General features: G+C 51.2%; 1 protein-coding gene across 5 annotated transcripts in view; it reads left to right on the forward strand.

Annotated features, from left to right (window-relative positions):
- KLHL13 (kelch like family member 13) overlaps window positions 1–17,028 on the forward strand; it is a 123,972-nt gene that overhangs the window by 63,974 nt on the left and 42,970 nt on the right. The window contains exon 1 of one of the 5 annotated variants that reach the window (XM_051968975.1): window positions 14,583–14,949. The exons of 1 other annotated variant lie outside the window; for it this stretch is intronic. In XM_051968975.1, coding sequence (XP_051824935.1) covers window positions 14,870–14,949 — 80 coding nt within the window. In that variant the 5' untranslated portion in view covers window positions 14,583–14,869. Of the gene's footprint in view, window positions 1–14,582; window positions 14,950–15,380; window positions 15,528–17,028 lie in introns of those variants that run through there. 3 more of the 5 variants (XM_051968977.1, XM_051968974.1, XM_051968976.1) reach the window with 3 other exon arrangements.

Here is a 17,028-nt window from a genome sequence, read left to right on the forward strand (position 1 = left end):
ACCCCCCCGGAGCCCTAGAGTGCCATCCTCTTGAGGGGGGGCATTATCTAGCCAGGATGAGTACCGATATAGGTCCGAGCACAGGGGCATTGGCAAAGGTGATGGCCATGGGGCTGGCAACCCAGCTTTCCCCTCAAGTCCTTCCTGTCTTAGTGGAGCAAGAAAAGGGCTGAAGAGCCCTCTTGGAAGTACAACCTCCTTAGAGAGGGAAATCCTTCTTCCATTTCCAGCTTTGACTTAGTGGCCCTCATCGGGTCCAGTCAGCCTTGGGGTTGGGGGTGGGGGAAAGGTTTCCCTGGCCCTCTCCTCAGCCCCATGCTGTGGTACTCTTCCTCTTCCTTACTCTAGTTATACTTTCCTCCTAAGCTTCTCCCTTAAGTCACTCCAGAATATTTTCTGAGCACTTCCTTAGGTTTGTAGCCCTGGGAGGGAAGTGAGGGCTAGTTGGGGAGAGTAGGCCCAGACTAAGCAATGTTAGGGGAAGATAACCAAAGAGATTCTATATACAGGAGATGCTCAGAGCGAACCGAGGCAGGAAACATTGACTTGACAGGCTGAGAACCTGAATTCAAATCCTGACCTTGCAAACTCAATCAAGAAACATTTAGTAAGCACCTACTATATGCCCGTCATTGTGTGCTTCTCATCTTGGGCAAGTCAGTTCTCTTGGAGCCTCAGTCTCTTATTTTCTCAAATTGAGGGATTGCAGGAATGGTTTCTTTAAGACCGTTTCCACCTCTTCATTCAGTAGAAGCTGCAGGTGAAGGGCTGGAGGAGGCGACAGGATCCTCTCAGTCTTGGGCAGATAGCTCCCATGTACATCTTGGAGTTGATTAGTTAGACGAGTAGCTTGACGTGGGAGAAAATGGAGGGAGGGGGCCTCATCTGGGGCTACATGGTGGGTGGCCCAGTGAGCAGAGAAAGGAATAAGCCGCTGCAAGCTACAGTAAAAGAATCCACAAGACTTCAAAACAGGCTATGGGGAGCCATGTGTGCATGTGCACATGTTGCATGTGTGTGTGTGAGCTTGCGTGTCACTGTGACAAAAGAGTTCCCAGAATTAAAGCCATGCTGACATTGGGAAGAAGAAAAGTCCCTTTCTGGTCAGCTTGTGTTCCTGCAAATCTGTATTCCCAACCTGGGTATGTCCCGGCTGGCCTCCCAGGAGACGAATGGATAACGCTAGCTGGCCCTCCATGTTTCAGGTTACTTGTTCAGGTTTAGGTCGCCTGTGGCCGTGCCCTTATTCCAAAGTCATTGCTGCTAGCTGTTCCTGACTCGGGGTTCTCCCTCTGCTATTTCAGTGGGTCAGAGCAGTGGCAGGGAGAGCTGAGTCTGTGATGCCAGACCACAGCCCTGAGGGGGGGCACTGTGCCTCTGCACAAACAGCTTCCTTTACTGCCACTTTGGAACAGTTGCCTGGACACGGGGCCTGTCCTACCAGGACAGACGGTGGGAGGTTGGACCCTGAGCCGAGCCACCTTCCCATTCAGTAATCTTTGTGTTTTTGAGTGTTCTCTTGTACCCTTTTTGGTTCTTCTGCTCCCAGTCCCGTTGGCGGGTGACTTTCCCTTGGCTGCTAGACTGTTGAGAGGCCCAGCCCCCAAACCCGAGGCAGGGCAAAAGAGAAAGGCACCGAAGGTCCTGTCTATGCTTGGAAGGGCCTCATGGAGCTTCAGCCACAGCCAGATGGCTCTGTAGGGGAAGCAGACAGGGAACTGTGGAGTTCTGGGAGGCGCCAGAAGGTGGCAGACTCATGTCTTCTTAGAGACACAAGCAAAGGGCAGTATAGTATTAAGAGGAATGGCAAGGAAGCTGGTGCGAGAGAGCTTCTTAATGATCTTTTTTAACCAGAGCAATGATGGGCTTGTGAAGCCCTCAGTCCAGGCTAGCTCTTGAGGCTGAAAATGAATAGATCCGAAGGATCCAATAGATCCATTGTAGCTGTTACTCGTGGGGGCCGATGATCTGATGACTACTACGTGAGACTACGCTGGAAATGACATGAATTACCGTTCCCCCTTTCCTCTCATTCCAAAGCCGGTCACTTCGGGGAGGAAACCAGAAATTGGCCATCTCTTTCTGTGGAGGAGCTTGGATTTCTGAGGATATTCGTAAACATGTTCGCAAGCACCTCTTGGACTGTGTTGCTTTTGGTTCGCTTGTGAACTTCATCTAATTTGTATGAAGTGATCTCCGGCCTGGCAGAAGCACTGCGAGGTTAAAACCTAATTTCACAGATCAAAGTCTGCTCTGAGAAAGTCATTGATCAGATGAGAAGGCAGTGAGCAGTTAATGGCGGATCTTTGCTTTCCACGAACTGCACGGACTGCTTTTTGGAGATGGGTTGGGAGTACTTTAGGAGTAGGAGAGAGTTTAGAAAAGGAAAACTGGGGTCTGCCCAGGGCCTGTCAGGTGGTTTAGAACCAGCCTTCTCGAGAGGCCGTGGGTCAGCTGACCCGCTGGACGATGTACCGGTCCCCGGTAAGGACCTTGCTGGGACATCACACCCATATACGTACACACACATGCGCACGCGCACACACATCCTGATTCTGAGGAAAGCAACTGATATGCATGTTTCTATTAATTATATAGCACATAAGAAAGTCAGAAATTGGTAGTAAATGGAGCTGGAAGCTCATTAGCCATCTGTTCTCCAAAGGCTTCTATTTGATGTCATGTACTTTCAGGTTTTGGTGGCTAAACGGTGTATCAGCAAAGATTTGACCTTTAGGGAGAGAGGAGTGGAAGAAAGAGAGGGAGAGAGGGAAGAGGGAAGACAGAGGGGAGAGAGAACGAGAGAGCAGGCACAAGTGGGGGAGGAAGGGAGACGTAGAGAGTGACATTTCAAGGGCAGATTGGAGACTTTCTAGAAAGTGATCTCCTTGTTCCCTGATTTGGCCGCTTGAGACTTTTTGGGCTAATACCAATAACTGTTCTACATAATGTCAGTCTTTTGTCTGGCTTTTGTGAAATTGGGATTTTTATGTGGTTTTTGGAAGTCCCCAAAATCCATTTTGTTTACAATGAATATCATCGTCGGGAGGTGGAGGCAGATGCCGATACCTTCAAGCACGTGTAGCAGGGATTGGTTTTGAAAGTGTAGGCGCCCCTCTTACCCAGACGTCTGTGGCTCCCCCTGGACGAGCGTTTGTAGCATCTGTAGCAGCTTCACTTCTGTCTTGTCGCCTGTGCTTAAAGGCGACACACTTAGTAAAAGTGGAATAAATCCTTAAAAAAAAGTTTTCCCTTAATAACACTTGATCCTTTATATGTGTGTACATATGCATATAGATATATGCTGTAGATATAGATGTAGAAGCACTTTATATTTTTCCCAACTCATTATACATGTGTGATCTCATGTGCTTCTCACAACAATGTTGTGCAGCCCGTGACATAGGAAGAGTTGTTGCTACCGGTTCTCCAAAAAGAGGGCACAGGGGAAAGAAGCAAGGAAGGAGGGAAGAAGAAAGGAAGGAAGGGAAGGAGGAAGGAAAAAAGGGAAAAAGCTGGGCATCGTGCCAAATGCTTTATATGTATCTTATTTGATCTTTATAACAACCCTGGGATGTAGATATCATTAGGATCCCCACTTCACAGTTGAGGAAACTGAGATTGTGACTTGCACAGGGTCATACTGTTTGTGATAGAGCTTGGCCCAAACCAGAGATATGTTCCCTGACACTGAACGTGGGGCCCTGGGGACTGGTGACACTGTGACACCTCAGTGAGAGGGGCAAAGCCCAAGCGTCGTCTTTGTTCTCCTTGTACCAGGCACCTTATACCCTTAGGTACCCTCTTGTGCTTTAGTAGCATATCCAATCCCCTTTGTACTTTCTCTACAATTCATATCCAGTAGCACTGTGGGATGTTGTTGGAGACCTGCCTACTGTTGGGCTCAGTGAGATATACTCCACTGATGACTTAGTAAGGCCCATGTGCTTGCCCAGAGCTTGCAGAAGTGACCTATCCGGGGTCATAGTTTCAGAAGCAGAATTGGAGCTTTGGACTTCCTGATGTGTGCCCAGCACTGGGTCCATTCTCCCATCTCACCATGGATCCATGATCTCAAATTGAACTGGTGACACTTGTCTGCTCATGTGACCCCTTTTCCTACCTTCAATAGTTCTTCCGTTTATACAAAGCGGTTTTAAACAAGAAATAGCGGTTTTGGATAAGGAGGACCAGGAGGGCTGTTTTCAAGTATTTGAAGGGTGTATATGTGCGTACATATGCAAACGTTTGTGTGTATATGCATGAAAGCATGCACATATTGCTATAGGAGTAGTTTGGCTCAACTGCACAACAAGAAGTGAAACAGGAGAGACCAACTGAGGCTGGTCATCATTTCTGAGCTGTCCCCAATGGGCCTGGGCTGCCTGGGTGGAAGCACGGTCACTGACCTGGTAATGGCTCCCTGGGGATTATGGGAAGGAGAATCCTCCCTGCTGAGGCAGGGCTTGGATGACCTATTTCTGAGCTCCCTTCTGGTTCTGAGGTTCTGTGAGAATTGGTACACGTAGCTACACATGCACGTATGCATACATGTGTGTGCTCACACGTGTGTGTGCATGTATGTACACACACACCTCCATATGTTTGAGTAGCCACACACACAGCTAAAGTTTACTGTCTAAGCTCAGGAAGCTTTTAACAGGAAATCCCAACACCTCATGAGTAATTCAACTCGACCTGAAGGGCAACCTTTTTTTCCACATCAAATTTTAAGTATTTTTGCTTGTCGTGTCTGGAGGGCAGGAAATCATGGGAGGCCAGTGCTTTCTGAGAGTCTGCTGCCTTGGTTCTCCAAGGGAAGCTTGTTATCATTATTGTCACTATGACTAATCTGTATAAGAAGGGGGAAGGGAGGCCTTTTGGTCTTGGGGTTTTAAAGAAATTCTGTCTTTTGTAATAGCTGTAGGCAAAGTGAACCTAGCTAACTTCTCTTTCCTTTAGGACCCCTTCAGGGTAATGCCATTGTGTGTGGCCTTCTGGGAAGGGCAGGGGAAGAAGTTAGCTGACTTAGTTGCTTGGGTTTTGGTAGCGAGGAGGATGGCGGGCAAAAGAGGAGGTCTGGTTCACTTGTCAGTTCTGCTCAGGAGTCGTCATGGGTTCTTGGACTTCTCTATCTCTGAGGATGCCTGGCTGTGCTCTGGTCCCAGCTCAGGTCAGCCTGGGCAAGACTCTTGAGTTCCATCAAGAGCACAGCTTGGAGTGTGTAGCTCAACAGAGTCCTCCTGGTTTGCTTGATGTTTCATGTCCAAGAAGAGGCCGATGTCCCAGGCAGTTTTGGGAAGAGAGGCACCGGTTTATCAGAGTTGGCTTTGGGCTTTCTGTCGTGTTGCCAGTTAGAATGGGGGATTGCAAACTGAAACTACTACCCCGAAGACCCTTCAAAGCCTTAGTTACCAACATAGTCTCTGAAACCCACAATTCATGCTCAGCTTCTTGCGGGCGAATCCCTTGGCCTTGATCAGCATAGCCAAAGCAAGCACGTCGGTGACTTTCTAACGAGCATCTCCACTTGAACAAAACTGAGTGTCAGGGTTGCCGAAATGGCCTAGGCCTGCATGTACCTTTGCGTGTTTTTTCTGGGGTGCTATTAGAATGGAAACTGAACAGTGCATTATAGTTCTTCCTAGGTTTCTCAAAAACATGGTGAGTATGTTCATTTGGACAGTATAGCCATGTCGCTAAGAAAGAAGCAAATGCCTTTGTTTTTATCATTTGTTTCAGTGTGTGGGACTGGCCTTTTTCTGGTCTGTGAAAGCTGAGACTTGTGTACAGGACTGGTGACATCTCAGCAGCTTGGACAGTATAATCCTGGGGTTAGCCAGCGTGGACTCCAGAATAAGTACGAGCATCCTCTGTCCCTCCAGAGTGCCTCCGCGTAGCTTGTAGAGTACCTTCTCATGCATTCTCTTGTTTGAACCCTGCACCTGGGAGGGAGGCAGGGCCCGGAGTGATATTCCCATCTTAGGGTCTAGGGATTGGATGGATAAGAGAAAATGACATTGATTGAGGGCTGAGATAGGCCAGTCTCTTTGCTCTGCCTTAGAGATGCATGCTAGGTTGTCCAGGCCTTCAAGAAGCTTACATTCTTCTGGGGAAAGGGGAGCTGGAAGGGGCCAGAGGTATGGCAATTGTAAGGAAGTGGAGAAGAGTGGACAGAGGAGCTGGGAGTAAAGGTGGGACCCTCCTAACATGGTAGTCCAGGCCAAGCAGGCTTCCCCACTGAAGAGCTGGGGGCCTCAGTCGACACTTCATTCAGGACTTGGCCAACGTGTGGCCTAGATGGGGGTAGAGTTTTGTTCTTGACTGTGATGTCTCAAAAACCAGTGATTTGAAAACCTACGGGTCAAGTCTTTGACTTCGTCATGAGGAGCTCTGCTTTGTCTTCCTCCCATAGTCTTCTGCAGAAAACGAAATGATGATTGGTGGCTCATTTTATTTACTAAAACGAATGGGAAAAATACATGTATACGTGATTGATGGGATTCTTCTGTTCAGTTGAGGAGTTAGAGGAAGATACACTGCCCTGACTCCAAAGAACAGATTTAGCTGATTTTACTAAAGCAGCAATGTTCTGTGCTCTGGATGATTCGGCAAATATCTATGCTTATTGTAACCAAAAAGTACATTGTTTTGAATTTTTGAATTGTCTTTAATTAACATAAAACCTACAATAATCATAGTATCATGGATTTTGATCCAGACAGAACCTTTGAAGCTAACTTAGTTCCACCTTATTTTTCATATGTGGAAACTGAGGTTAAATGACTTGTCTAGGATTACACAACTAGTATCTGGCAGAAGAGGGACTTGAACCCAAGGTTTCTCTCTTTACCACACCTTGTTGCTTCTCTAACCAGTGGCAGAGATGAAATCAGAACCCAGGTCTTTGGGTTTTTTCCCCCTTTGTTCTTATAGGACTGAGGAAAACATGGGCAAACCAAGTGATAGGATGGCCTCAGTTGTCCCATCTGCAAAGGTTGATCGGGTTAAGTGATCCAGGGCCCTTAGTCCAGATACTCTAGGATTCCTTGAAAAAGAACCCCAGGAGTCCCCGCTAGTAGCCACATGCTTGGACTCTCCCAGATATATGGAATGAAAGAGCCGAAGCAGGAGTGAGGAATTAGAAACAAGGTGAAGTGCGGGCCGGTCCCGTGGCAGCCCCGTGTTCTCTGAGAGTTGTCCCGAAGGTACCCTCTGGGAGCCTGAAGAAGACGAGGCCATGGCAGTGCTGTTACTCGATGTCAGGCTGACGCCATCTCCTCCACCTGTGCTCCTATCTGCGGAACATTGACATGTACAGAATAATGGCCAGAGATGGAGATCCCAGGATGGGTTCCTTATGAATCTTCAAAAGCGGGAAAGAGAAGAAGAATAATGCTAATAACAATGGCTTCTCTTCCGTCTAACATACTATGAAAGGAGAAATTGCAAATGCTATGTATAAGTTCACTTACCTTGGCAGTATCTATTCCGGTTGATAAGGTTGATGCATTGCCAGAGCTAGCTCAGGGTTTTGGAGGCTCCGAAGGAAGTGGGAGAAGAGAGGTGTTAGCTGTCTACCAAACTGAAGGTCTACAGAGCCTTTGTGCTAAGCTCATCGTTGCATGCTTGTGAAACCTGGACAGTCTGCCAGCTCCATGCTGGGAAATAAAATCACTACCATTTGAATTGTCTTAGAAGGTTCTGAAGATCCCCTGGCAGGAGAAGATACTAGACTCTGAAGGTCCTTTCTTGAGCTAAATTGAAGCATTCCAACTCCACTGCAGAGAGCAGCACAACTCCTTGGGTTCGAATGTCAAGGGTACATTTACTTCAAAGACTATTGTATGGAGAACTCACCTAGAATAAAGGCTCACCCCGAGATGAGAAGAAGGAATACGAGGACATTCTCAAGGTTTTCCTGAAGAACTTTGGAATTGACTTCAGGAGACAGTGGCACAGGATGGCCCAGCGTAGCATGTCCACACCAAAGAGCGGTAGCTCAAAAGAAACATGAGATTCACAAATTTAGAAACATCTCTGCTCCAAATGTTCATGTGGACTCTTTATGCCTGGCCTGTGATACAAGCTTTGGAGCTTGTGGTGGTTTGATCAGCCACAGTTGGGTACCCTGTACATTGACCCTGAATGGTGATGTCATTCTGGTCTTTGAGTGTGAAGAACAATGTGTAAATCACATTCAGAACTATTGCCCTGAACACAGAATGATCCTCCGTGATCAAAGAGAGACAGAGTTTTTAGTTGTTGCTATCCTGGGAAAGTGGATCAATTTTTATTTTAAAAAGATTTTGAAAAATAAAAAGTTGTAATAGAAAGACCTTCTATGTAATGAATCAATCCCCAGTTGATCAGAAATTCACTGGGATTCCCAATCTTTAAGCTGCCTAGAAAACTGAAGTTGCATTTATATACTGCAAAATCTAGTCATCTGGATTTAGGAGGAGTTTTTTTTTTTTTTAATAAAGATTAAGTGAACCATTTTATTCAGATTAAAACTTTTGAGATGGGGCTGTGTAGCCAACTCCGTTTTTATCTTCCTTCACAAATACAAAAGTTCTCGTCTTTATCAGCTTTTTGGAATGCTCAGATGATTTTCCAACATAGAATACAGGAGAAGAAAATAGACTTTTTATACTGCCATCACAAGCTACAACCCTTTAAGCCTGGCCTCTTCCTCTGGTAGTCTTGGCCAAAGGCAGCTCCCTGAAGTTATCTCAGCCACTTTCCTGATGTGACTTTCTCAGCAGCCTCCCGGGGTGAGGTGGGGAATACTACATGCTTGACCTGGCCTCTTTCTGAAGGGGTCTGAAAAGATGATAGAGAATGTTCTCAGGGATTTGTCATTTGAAATGCTAATTCCTATGGTTTTATGATAAGCTGTCTTCATACAGGTTCTTATTTCAGCCACTGCTTCCTCTAGCCATAATGACACAGCAAGAGGTGGAAGAAGCTATAGGAGATTATCTCCTTGGCACCTGGGGTCTTATTGTTCTCCTGGCCATTCGTATTCTGTGGCTTTGTCCCTTCTCCCACCTTGGCCATCCAACCTTGCTCATTTCTTACCTCTGTCCTTCCTGTATTTTGTGGTCCATTTTTAGCATCCGTTCCTTCCCCTTTTCCAATGAACCTCTTAGCTTGTCTTTAATCATCACTGATGTTTTGCCATTCCTTCTTCTTTGGTATTCTAGCAATGGAAGTCTGTCAATGGAAGTGAGATGTATCTTTCTCCTTTTAGATTCTGACTCATGGCTCCTACCTTGTCACACTTGTGCCTATTCTTCTGTTTGGGTATGTATCAACAGATGTCTGGATATGTGGCCTTGTGTTCTCTTGGGACCTGTGATTATGGATTGGAGTGGAGCTAGGAAAGGGGAAAAGGGATTTGTAGAAATAGTATCAGATCACAGCATGTTTTTTAAAAGACACTGTTGGGTACATGATGTCCATATAGTTTGACTCGAAAGATTGAGTTAAGGACAGGTTGTTTAGCAAAAGAAAATTCTTCCATTTCAGACAGTTGAGAATTGCCATTTTGCTCCAAATGAGAGGGTTTTTCCTCTGAAATAGAGGTGGGACAAGGCATTTATACATCCTTAGGTGAGGATTGAAAATCCAGCCCCCCCTATGGCGGGGGGGCTCTGAGCTCTCCCTGGAACACATATAATTTGACTTAGTTCAAAATGAACGTGTCTTATGAGGGAGGTAGAATTTTCAGGAGGTAGATTTTCTGGTGGTCATTTATAAAAAGTCATCGAAAGGAAGCATTTATTGCCTTGCACAATTCCAGCTCATTTGCTTGATTGGTTACCTAGTGAAAAATTCAGCAAGGAAAGGATCCGGTGTACAAGTTCTTCTAAGTCACATGTGTTCACCGGTACTGTTTCTGATAAGAAAGAAACAGATGTCCATTCCCCGCATGGAGTAAAGGTGGTTGTTCTGCATTGACCGTAGGAGACCTTTGGATTTTACAAAATTGAACCCTTTGACTTCTCGTTCATATTCCTTAATCATCTACATTATCAGTGCAGTGGACCCTTGAGCCGACCACAATCCCAGGCTCTTTTTGAGGAGTCTGGGGGTCGCCGTGGGTTGTAGTTCTGGGTAGGGCTAATTGTGACTTGGTTCCAGAAGGCTTGACTCCCTCTTTTCCTCAGGAAGCTGAGCTTTTACAGAGTTGAAAAACTTCCCAGGTAGAAAAGGAACATGGACAGAAGAATAGGGGATAGACCCAGCAGCATAATGATTTAGCAGAGCCCTTGGCCTTTCAGGTGCGGAGTGATTTGGTTCAGTTAGCTCAGGCTGGTGATCGACTGCTTCTTTGAACGGGGAGGACCGTGTGAACCCATCCTGTCCAACTCATGCTTGAGCAGGCCTCCCCTCCACAACATACCTGTAGAGTGCTCCGTCGTCCAGCCTGCTCTTGAAGATCTTCAGAGAATGGCTGTGTTGTTCACTTCCTAAAGATCTCTGTCAAATGGCTAGGGTACAGTAGATCCCTTCGGTCCCTTTCAGTTGTGTTCATTGGGATTTTCCCCTGGGAGCCAGGAGATGGAAAGGTCCACATCTGTCTGTGAATGAGTGCTTGTGGCTGGGACCTCAGGCTCAGGTATGGGAGGTGGAGAATGAGCTCAGTAGGTATTTCTAAGTGATGAGTTAATGTGCTGCCAGTGCTGTGATGGGCCTTTGGGCCTCTGGCAACCCAGCTTGGTGTTTATATGTATGTGTTCCTAAAAAGAGTAGGCCGGGCACGGAATCTGGTTTGTGGACTGTGGCTGTTGGCTCCTGGCCTGTGTCAGTCTAAGGTTTAAAGGAGGAGAGGAGAGAGCCCTGCTGTTCCTGGGTCCTCTGGGTTTAGTCCTTTGCTTCCAGAAACCAACCCTTGTGATCATAGATGCGCGCATGCTCTGTCAAGGGACCCGGCAAACCTTGGGCACTGGAATGGTACCAGGTTGAAACTGGGGGTAACGATGTCACTAAAGCTGTGGTAAACTAGAAAGGGAAGTGAGTGTGAGTGAAAACAGCCAGACAGTGGGAAGGCTAGCTCTCCTCCCCACCCCCATCGCATCAGGTGGCTCCTTGGGAGAATCCAAAGAGACATGTGGACAGAAATCATATGGGATAAGGGGCTGTGTGTATGGGTCACCATCTGAATTCCTGAAGGGAAGGCCCATCCCTTAAGGCTGAAGTTTGTCATTAAGCTGTGAGAAGTAAGAGACCCTTAAACAAGTTTGTGGTATACCTGTGAGACTGGAGAGAGGCTAGTTATAGGCCAGGGACGTTTCCAAGCCTCTAAAAGGCCTTATCCTTTTGGCTAAGTACAGGAAGGAAGTCTTAGGTCAGTTGGTAGAGTTAAGGCCACAGAGGCCACATTCGGAGGGGGTGAGGTTGCCCTGAGGAGCCAGCCCAGTCCCTGTCTACAGGAGAGGGCAGGCTACAGAGGAGGAACTTTGAGACAAGGTATTGAACATTGAGAATAATGTTGATCTGCTTGTAACTTGGCATTGTTCAAACTGTAGTATGTGCTTGAGGAGTCGTCTAAGCTTCAGAGGGACCCAGCAAGTCGGGCCTCCTTCAGTTAATTTGATTGAGATAGGCCTAAGAAAATGAGAGGGATGAAGGAGTTCTGTGGGGCCGTGGTAATGTTTCTGAGCTGATCGGTTTGGGAAAAAGCACACCCGGAGAACCTGTGGAGTGGGTCGGCCTCCCCGAGGAGGTGGGAGGACTGGGGATTCTGGGAAAACTGGATGGACTTTGGGAGCCAGGATTGGCCATTGCACACCTAGGCCAAGTTTGAGGATTGTGCCCTGAAGCCTGCTGCTCCAAAAGAGTAAGAAAATATTGGCGTGTCAGACACAGTAGCATTTTCTACCATTGAAAGTTTTGAAAAAACTTTGGGCTTGGAGTCAGAAAGAGACCTGAGTTCAAATCATGACTCGGGTACTGGCTTCTTGTGTGTTCTTTTAACTGGATCCCTGGGCTTCATGGGTAAATCGAGGAGGTTGGCCCCGAGAATTCCCATTTCAGATCCCTTGCAGCTCTAACTTTGAGAGCTTACAATCCCAGTGTCCTCCACTGCCCTTTCTCCAGTGACTTCCGTCCTCCTTTTCCCCATAGACTTGGCTCCGTGCCTTCCCCCCTCTTCTCCATCGTGGTGCTTTGGCTGCTTTGAGGCCTCCCTCCGGACCGTGGGTGTTTGTGATCACCGCCCTGCTGGAGAGGAGGCCAGTGTTCTGTGGCACACTTGGGAAAGGGGGCTAGACAGCCCTGGTGGGCGGGCACGGCTGGGACCTCAGTTTCCTCCTCTGGGAAAGGAAGGGCTCTATCAGAGAGGGCTCTTAGTACTGGGCTTTTGTTCCCTGGAGGTTTGCCGCATTGTGTGCCGAAAACAGGCCTGAGCAGCAAATGAGTGAGATTTATGTGGGGAACCTTGTGAACGGCTAGGCGGTTCTGCCCCAGAGGAACCTGGGAGGTCCCCCCCCCTCCCAGAATCCCAGAATGCTGTTCCTCCTGCCTTAGGTTGGGTTACCTGTGCCTCCGGCCCTCCCTCCTGGAATTTCTTTTGAGCAGTAAAAGGCATCTGGGAGTCCCAGTGGGGCTTCTGCCCTCCCCTCCCAGTTCCTTCCAGGGTTTGACTGGGGAGAGAAGGGCGCTGCTGGGAAGAGCTCTCCTCCTGAGAATCGGGGGGGGGGGCTGCTTTGGGGTTGGAAGCAGGGCTGTGTGGATTGGATTAAGGTGAATTTGAATGGGGCCCGGCTCCGGCTCCTGCCTCCCTCCTAGTCAGCGCCTGGCCCCGGAACTGCGCTTCCCAACGGGCGGCTCTGGGGTCCACTTTGGTTTTTCTGGCCGGAAGGTGTCCAGTTGTCCTTGTGAGGCCGCTTCAGAATTGTGAGTGAGCCCTCGGCCCATTTTGGGAGTCGCCATCGGGTCTGTGCTAAGTGAGCACTTCAACTGTGTCTTTAAAATGTGTGTGAGAAAACCGTTTCCCCTCCCCTTCCTCCTCCCCCCTCTAATTAGCTCCATCTTCAGCTCATAAATAATTGGAAAAAGTAAGTCAAAGCCCATTTTAGCTGGAAGCCCACTTTGACCTTTGGGTACCAACTTGAACCTGCCACTGTCCCCGGCCCCTACGGTACTTGCTGGAGTGTGAGTGGGGAGGACGGGCAGGCCCCGGCTCACGGCTTCCTCTGCCACTTACTGGCCGGCCCACTTGGGGCAGGGGGGCCTCAGTTTCCTCATCTGTAACTCCGTCCCCTCCAAGCTGCACCCCAGCTCTAAATCTCCAGCGCTAGCAGTCTCGGTTTCCTCCCAACGGGGACACTGATACCTGGAACCCCAGACTCCTAAAGGTGTTGCAAGGTCCCTGGTATCTCACAGCCGGAGCTGGACCCGACTGGGGAGAACTGATTTTGACTGAGAAGGAAACTGAGGCCCAGGGAGGGGAGGGCTGCAGCCCCGAGCCCCCCGTGGGCACCGCTGGCTCCGCTCACCTCGCTTGGCACGGCCGCTGCGGCGGCGGCGGCGTTGGCAGAGGCGGCACCAGCAGAGGAGGCACAGGCGGCACCGCGAGAGGGGGCAGCGGCGGCAGCGGCGGCACGGGCACAGGCACAGGCGGCACCGCCAGAGGTGGCAGCAGCGGCAGCCGCGGGGCAGGCGGGCGGGCGGGCCGGCAGCTCTCCTTGGGGCAGCTGTGTGCCGAGGAAGTGGCCCAGGCCGCCGGGCAGCCGCCACAGCAGCGGCCCGCTCCTTGCACCCGGGCTCCCCTCCCGTAGGCGGGCGGGCGCTCCTCTGGAGCTGAGCTGAGCGCAGCCGGAGCCTGCGAGGAGCGAGTGAGCGGAGCCGCCCCCGGAGGAGCTGTTCTTTGTGCTGCCCCCGCCCTGCCCGCCGCCGCCGCCGCCGCCGCCGCCGCCGCCGCCGCCGCCGCTGCCGCCCTGCCCAGCCCGCCTTGGAGGTCAGCAGCTGGCTCCTGCTCCCCGTCCCCCTCCCCTCCTTGCCCCCTGCCTCCCTCCTTCCCTGCCCCTGCCCCCTCCCTCCCCGCTTCCCTCCCTCCCCTTCTCCATCCCTCTTGCCCTGCCTGCCTCCTGCCCTTTCACCATCCCTGCTCCCTGACTTCTTCCCTGCCCCCCTGCCCCGCCTGCCTCCCACCCCGTGTCTATCCCTGCCCCCTGCCCTCCAGCCTGGCGGACACCTGCTCGAGGGCAGCGGCTGCCTGTCGGGTGGGCTCCCCTACCTCCCCTTCCCCTCTCCCCCGGGCAGGCTACCGTGATTTGGGGGTGGGGTGGGGGTGGGGTCATTGGCGAGGGGCAGGGGGGATTGCCCTAGGGTTGGGCAGGGTCCCCGTTATTGAGGTATTAGGAGCAGAGCCCTGGGGCTGCTGCTGCTGCTGCTGCTGCTGCTGCTGCTGCTGCTGTGCTGCGGGAGGTAGACAGGCAGGTGGGGAAGGGGGGAGGGAGACAGGGAGGGGGAGGGAGGGAGAGAGGGAGGGAGGTCCGCGAGACTGCCCCAGATGTTGTCAGATGCGGGCGTGGGGGCTCGTCCTGCTTGGGGATCAGCCCGGGCGGAAGAGAGCCCCTGGCCGGAGCAGCGGAGAGCTGGGCATGCGGCGCAGACCTGGGCAGGGGCTGGGGGGTGGGCTGCCCGCACTTGGCCTCGGTCGCACAATGGATGCGGAGGACGGGCGCCGGGGCGCTGGGCGCTCTCCTTAATGGCATAGCCAGGCGGGGTGCTCGTTCAGAGCTCACATACGAGGCGCCCCGGCAGCTGCTGCTGCATTTGGTAGCCCGGCTCTGCCCAGCTCAGCCCAGCTCTGCCCATTCTGCCCAGCTCAGCCGTCCGACGGTGGCCCAAGGCTATGCTGAGCTTACTAGCCCACTTGTATTGTTGCAGCTCGCAGGAAGATTGTTCAGAGGATGACAAGTGCATTCTGAGTAGGTAGGTGTGTGGCTTCCTTTGGCCGACGGTCCTCTCTCCGTCCTGCTTTTTTCCTGCCTCTATTGGTCAGAAATCAGGTTAGGAGGGAGAGCGGAGGCTAGCCCGAGCCCTCCTGCCAAGGCACAGCCGCGGCACGGCCAGCTCTGCCCGGTACCGAGCCGAGCCGCCTTTCTTAACGGAGGCTTCATTGTGAGCTCCCCGAGAGGCGGCTCTCTCGCTGCCGCGGTCAGTGTCTGACGGGCCGGCATCGGGAGGAGGCTAGTGTCCTCCCGGGCCGCTCGGCAGCCCTCTTTTCCCGGCGGGGAGCCGCGGTCCGAGGGCGCCGGCAGCATCTTTGGCCGCTTTAGAGCGGCGGCGGCGGCGGCGGCGGCGGCGGCGGCGGCGGCAGCAGCTCCGCTCTGGCGGGGGAAGCGAGGGCTAGTTGGTGGCGTGTTATGGAAACGCTGTTTACTGTTATTGTAGTACCGTGGTGACAACAACATGCCTTTGAAATGGAAAACCAGCTCTCCTGCGATCTGGAAATTCCCCGTTCCTGTGCTTAAAACCTCCAGGTCATCGCCACTTTCACCGGCGTACATGTAAGTGTGAGCAAACGGGGGCTTCCGGTGGGACTGCTTGCCCGAGCCGGGCCGCCCGGCGGCCCCCAATGCCCGGTTCTCTCTCCGGAGACGTTCTCCCCAGGTTGGCTTCGCCTCCCTACGACTTGAACTTTCCGAGGGCGGAAGGTTTTCTCGGGAGGGTCGAATGCGAAGACATCCGCTAGTGAAACGCTTTCGTGGCGAGCCAACCTTGACTATTCCTCATGGGTCTGTAAAGCCGCGCTTGGGCTTCCGAGGGGCCGGGAGCCCCCGGGTGCCTTTCGGGCCGTGTCTGTGCTAAAGCGACCACGGCTGATAGTCCGGCGCTTGGCTCTCCAAATGCCTCCTGGCTTCGGAGCATTTCACAGTCTCTGGCAAATGTACGTAGGGGTCGGGAGAAAGTGAGCTTTCCCCTGACGGGCAGTATTGCTCTGGCAGAGGAGACGCATCGCACAGCTCTGCTGTGGTGCAGCTCTCAAAGTTCGCTCGATTCGCAATCATGATGCCGAAAGCCTCGAGGTGTGAGCTTGGGGCACTGCCGCTCTGTCTGCCCGGTTGTGTGCTCGTGCCGCGTCCACATACCTGCTCTATAAATGTTGTTTACCGAATCGATCGGAAATAAACATTTCTCGAGGGTTTGGGGTTAGCTTACTGGAGGTTTGGGCGTTTTTTAAATGAAAACATGGGTCTGGTGGGTTTCATACAAAAAGGAAAATCCAGGAAGCATAATCGACTGTTCTTTTTCTGTCCTGTCCAGGGGTGGAGGAGGGGAGGAGAAGCTTGCCCTTTTCAGCTTTTTCTTCCTTCAATTACAAAGATGGCTTTGGAATCAAAAGTCGGTTATGTTCGCGGCTGCCGTTTCAGATGGCCGTGCCCGCTGACGATCAAGGCAGAGGAACAGCTCGAGGAGCCGGGGCTTCTGCTTGGCAGCCTCCCCGCTTTCCCTCTTCTTGGGGCACGGATGGCCAGTAACATCTCGATCGTAAGGGATGCTCCGAAGCCCCTCAGCTGCTGCCGTTGCCGCTGCCGAGGCTCGGCTCAGCTTGAGATTTGCAGCTTTGCAGGTTCCCCCCTCGGGGTCCTGGAAGCGGGGAATCGGTGTAACTTGGCAGGCTCGCCGGCCCCAGCTTCTCCCAGCTTTTCCTTAGCAGCTTATTATTCATATTTTCTCTCAGAGATATTGCAAGGTATTCCACTTGAACATATGTGAAAATGATTTTGCTTTCTTCTTAAAATGATGAGCTTCATCGATGGAAAAATAAGCCCCAGAATTATTGCAGTGTGGTGGGAAAAGAGGGAAGTGACAGGTTGGTGAGGGGCCTGTGTGTGTGTGTGTGTGTGTGTGTGTGTGTGCTTGCTCCAGTGTACAAGTCACCCCTGAGCTAATCAGACGTGACTATTCCGAAGTGGCCAGGGCAGGCCAAAGACAAACTTCTCCAGAGGGCATGAAAATCAGGAATTCTGATTTCATCTGAGAGAGAGAGTCCTGATTTCCGATTCT

Source organism: Antechinus flavipes, chromosome X, assembly GCF_016432865.1.
Source record: "Antechinus flavipes isolate AdamAnt ecotype Samford, QLD, Australia chromosome X, AdamAnt_v2, whole genome shotgun sequence".
Classification (NCBI taxonomy): Eukaryota; Metazoa; Chordata; class Mammalia; order Dasyuromorphia; family Dasyuridae; genus Antechinus; species Antechinus flavipes.